Here is a 4,513-nt window from a genome sequence, read left to right as displayed (position 1 = left end):
TCGTTAATGTGGTCTGTAGGATCTGTAGCGGTCGCCATTGTTGCTATCCTCACCAGTTACCCACTGGCGTACAGCTTGACATCAGCGTGGCGCTGATTGGCTATTAGCTAGACTTGCCCCTACCCCCGGCGTTCATTGGTCCGTCCATCGTTTGGACGAGATAAATCGCAAATTCATTGAAGTATGCCAGACCAGCAATGCAAGCCTACTCAGTTGAGTGGGCGGGGTCTATGGTCTGGAACCAGGCTATACCTTGACATGTTTCAGCGGAAACTTCCACCTTCCTCAGAAGTGTCACTTGGTGGTGGTTGTGACGTGTCTTTATCAGCTCATCTGTCAATCAGCCGATATTAGGGAGGCGTGACCATCCTGTCAGTCACGCCACCTGGATCAGGGATGCCATTGAAATAAGGAAGCGGGGCCCAGGGACAATGAACAGGGACGAGAGGGCATACATGCTGTCCCACACCTGGAGCAGCATCCTGGAGAGGCGGCGGACAGGACGGTCACGCCTCCCTAGTGTCGGCTGATTGACATCTCAGCTGATAAAGACGCGTCACAACCACCATCAAGTGACACTTCTGAGGAAGGCGGAAGTTTCCGCAGAAACATGTCAAGGTATGTAACGTTCTAACATGTCTGAAATAAAAGAACAACTAAAGTCATTGTCAAACAGTTGGCCTGAACTGGATTTAGCTACTCTCCAGATAAAGTAGGTGATCTGGTGGGCTTTAGACCGCCCAGCTCTGCTTACCACACTGCTCCTTTGACCATGTGGCTGTCTACCATCAGGGATGTCAACGGATGACCGTTAATCTGTTAATTGCTGTGAATATAAAAATAAATGAATAATGACTAATATATGAATAATAAAATATTTCATCACGTCTAAATGGATGGTGCATTGAAGTGCAGCCCTAAAGCTCACTGAGGCAGCAGAGCGCCCGACTTAAAGGGAAAGGCCTCTTGTATTTCAAAGCCTTTTTTGTTTCTTAAAAATTAACCAGTGAGTTACTGATTAATGGGTGTTGGCCTATCAAAAGCAAAATCTACTTTCTACCATCATGACAAATAAGTATTTTTTTTTTCTTTTTTTTTTTTTTTTTACATGTCTTCACTTTCATGTGTCCTTTCCTCACCCAGGATTGTGAGCCCATAGTGGATGGGGTAGGCAAGTATACCTACATACATCCTGCCAGACTGAAGATTGCCAGAGTGGACCTTAAACACAACTCCTCCTACACCTGTACTCTGAACTTCACTCTGGGTGGCGTTATGGGATCTGTGTCAGAGACCATTGCTGCATGGGTATCAGGTTAGAGCGGAGATCACTACCTGAGACTTTATGCTGTTTGTTCACAATAGATTTATTTATTGGAACACACTTCACTTTTCCACATCACCAATAAAATCAGCAGACACTAGTGAGTAACACAAACGTCACAGCAGGCTAAATACAAATAATGCCCATGAGCCTAAACTGCTTTAAATAACAGAGTTGGGGAGCTACTAACAGTATCATTAACAGTATATTTCTGTGATTAGATAAACACAACCTCTTGTCTGTCTTTTCAGAGATGTACACTTTGACCCCAGAAGTCCACGAACCGGCCAATGAAATAATCAAGAAACCAATGGGTGAGTCTGTGCCTACATCATATTCTGAGAAACATGTTATTTTGAAACTTAAAGTGTCCAAAGCTGACAAAGACCCATGTGTTTTGTCGACACCGCTGTAAATGTAAGTTGGGTACACTCCCGACCACTAGAGGGTGCATAGCACCCAGAGGTGTGTATATAAATTGGTATTTCCTGTTTGTCAAACAAATTTGACTTGACAGAGATCTATTGCTGATCGAAACGTTGTCACTGAATAAATTGGGAGCCTTTTTTCATTTTTTTGTCAACACCACTCTCAGCGTGAGTAAATGCATATTTTGAGTAAAATGCTTTGTAACGCGAATTGAAGCTGTGGGTCAAATTGAAGAATAAAATGATTGTTGCTTTGATATATTTACAGCAGGGACATACCGATTTATTGGCCACGCATCAGTATCGGCCGATAATTGCCTTGTTGACAACAAGTGGCCTGTTGGAAATGCCACATTAACTGATGTTTTTTTCTGTTGTGTCACATCAATGCTGCGCAGGTTAATAAGAAGATCGAAAGACCAACAGTAGAAAATGTGTTTGGGACAAACTGATATCTTCCTCTGTGTCTGCTGTGCATTATAGTCTGTTTAACATACACTTGTTAAAGACTCTTTAAATTTAGATTTACATAGATTAAGAGAAACTGTTTTGTTGATTATAATTTGTGTTACTGTTTGTGTTTAGGGTCAAATTTCAGGAAGCGATGCCGAGTGTTTGTACCGTGTGTCGGGAATCCCTTCGTTGAGATCACCTGGTTGGTCAGAAACAAGTTAATTTATAGTACCAACCCCTCTGACCGCATCTACACCACAGAAGAACGGTCAGCACTCTTACCATTCCTTTTTCTGTTTTCTTTTATATGCGTCTTCTGGGATACAGCTTAAGTTTATATGCCTGTCTTCAAAATATCAAAGACATTAATCACGTTTCTGGGGATGTTTTCGTTTTCTTCATTATTACGTCCTGTGGAGCATGAATCCTTTTTAAACAATTATTTTAAGCAACCTTTTTTCTCCCAGCGGGCATGACAGAGGAAGAATACGAAGCTCGAACTGAACCGTAACATTTTATCATCTGTCTGTCCTCACCAGTATGTGGCGCCAGGATAAACCTAAAAAAGGTTTATGGTTGGAGCAGGTGCTGATAATTTCTGAGCTGAAGGAGAAGGACTTCGACACCAACTACACCTGTCGAGCGTACAGTGCCAGGGGCATTCCTGAAGGCTACTTTACTCTGCTACCAGAAGGTATATACATGGAGTAAGGGCAGGGACACATGCTTCAACTTTACTGCCTGGTAAATGTGACGTCGGGCACTGCCTGATACCCTTGTACCTACTCTCAGCAGAGCGCCGCTGCTGAATGCATGTAGGGAAAACCCTGGTTTCAGTCCTTGATTGTGATCTGCTGAGCTGCGTTTGAAGCTATTGTAAAATAATCTATAAACACAGTTATGACTGCTTTACAGTTTCAGTATCACTGCACCAATTAGTCACCTATTATTAACGAGATCCCGTCTTGTTCATTGTCTCAATGAATAAGAGTAAAACTTTGAAACTGTCAGAGAGAAAGAAAATGAGCAGATTTCTCAAAATGTTGAATCATTAAATTCATACAGATTTTTTATAAACTGTCACATAAAATCAAAATCATTTGATCACATCTGATTTATATGATACTGGGTGCTCTCGATGATCAACTCAACGGTTCAGACGTCACGATTCACCTTTTCCTGCGTATAATAATTAAGGACGACTTCAGACCAGGTGTACAAACACTTTGACCTGCAGGTGATACAATGAGGAGGAGATTTAATAGATGTTAAGAGACAGGTGAAATAGTTTTTATGTTGTTTGCCTGTTTCACTGATTGTGTCATTATTTTTGCAGCGGTCTGTAAAATATCAATTTAAGGCTCATTTTGAAACTTAATTTCAAAATTATTAAGTTAAATTACAACATTTTATTTATGTTTGAGCATCTGTTAATGATAGTTAAATTTTACTGTAAAATCAGTTTCATCTGTGCCTCAGAACGCTCTGACTCAATCATCCATCACCCCTCTGACATTTAATAATAATGATAAGGATGACTGAGATTTTACCACAGAAACATCAGTGATTTTCAGAATGCTTGGCACTCAGTTTTCTGGCGACCAACTTGTATGTTGATCCACTAATCTTCTCGGTTTTTAATCTGGCAGACAGATGACCAGCAGAGGGCGCAGGCAGACACGTTCCCTCCCCACGCCATTAAAACATGATCTGAACAGACTTCGACTCAAACTTTGGTGAAGAAAAAGTGTTCACAATAAAAAGTGCAGGTCTTTTGATGCCACTCTGCTCAGACACATCGTGACAAAGGAAATCACTGTAAAACAGCTTTTACAAAAACAAAGTGAACAAAATTTTAAATCTTATTTTTTGTTTTAAACAATAATAAGAGTTATTATTGTTTAAAACAGTAATGTTTTGGGGGTCCGTTCAGTGCTGATAAGATCCGATCCATGCAGAGGCCAGTTAGACCCAGTTCAGACCCAGTTCAGACTCAGTTAGACCCAGTTCAGACCCAGTTCAGACCCAGTTTAGACCCAGTTTAGACCCAGTCAGACCCAGTCAGACCCAGTTCAGACCCAGTTTAGACCCAGTTAGACCCAGTTAAGACCCAGTTCAGACCCAGTTCAGACCCAGTTCAAACCCAGTTAGATCCAGTTAGACCCAGTTCAGACCCAGTTTAGACCCAGTTCAGACCCAGTTCAGACTCAGTTAGACCCAGTTCAGACCCAGTTTAGACCCAGTTTAGACTCAGTTAGACCCAGTTCGGACCCAGTCAGACCCAGTTAGACCCAGTTCAGACCCAGTT

General features: G+C 41.7%; 1 protein-coding gene across 1 annotated transcript in view; it reads left to right on the top strand.

The window, feature by feature from the left end:
* Positions 1–635: 635 nt before the first annotated feature.
* LOC126392565 (interleukin-1 receptor type 1-like) overlaps positions 636–4,513 on the top strand; it is an 11,377-nt gene continuing 7,499 nt past the window's right edge. The window contains exons 1-4 of the mRNA XM_050047991.1: positions 636–1,315; positions 1,576–1,638; positions 2,338–2,473; positions 2,745–2,899. Of these exons, the coding sequence (XP_049903948.1) occupies positions 1,123–1,315; positions 1,576–1,638; positions 2,338–2,473; positions 2,745–2,899 (547 nt within the window). The 5' untranslated portion in view covers positions 636–1,122. The remainder of the gene's footprint in view (positions 1,316–1,575; positions 1,639–2,337; positions 2,474–2,744; positions 2,900–4,513) is intronic.

Source organism: Epinephelus moara, chromosome 7 (assembly GCF_006386435.1).
Source record: "Epinephelus moara isolate mb chromosome 7, YSFRI_EMoa_1.0, whole genome shotgun sequence".
NCBI lineage: Eukaryota > Metazoa > Chordata > Actinopteri > Perciformes > Serranidae > Epinephelus > Epinephelus moara.
The sequence above is the reverse complement of the archived record's forward strand: the minus strand, read 5'-3'. Positions and strand labels throughout refer to the sequence as shown.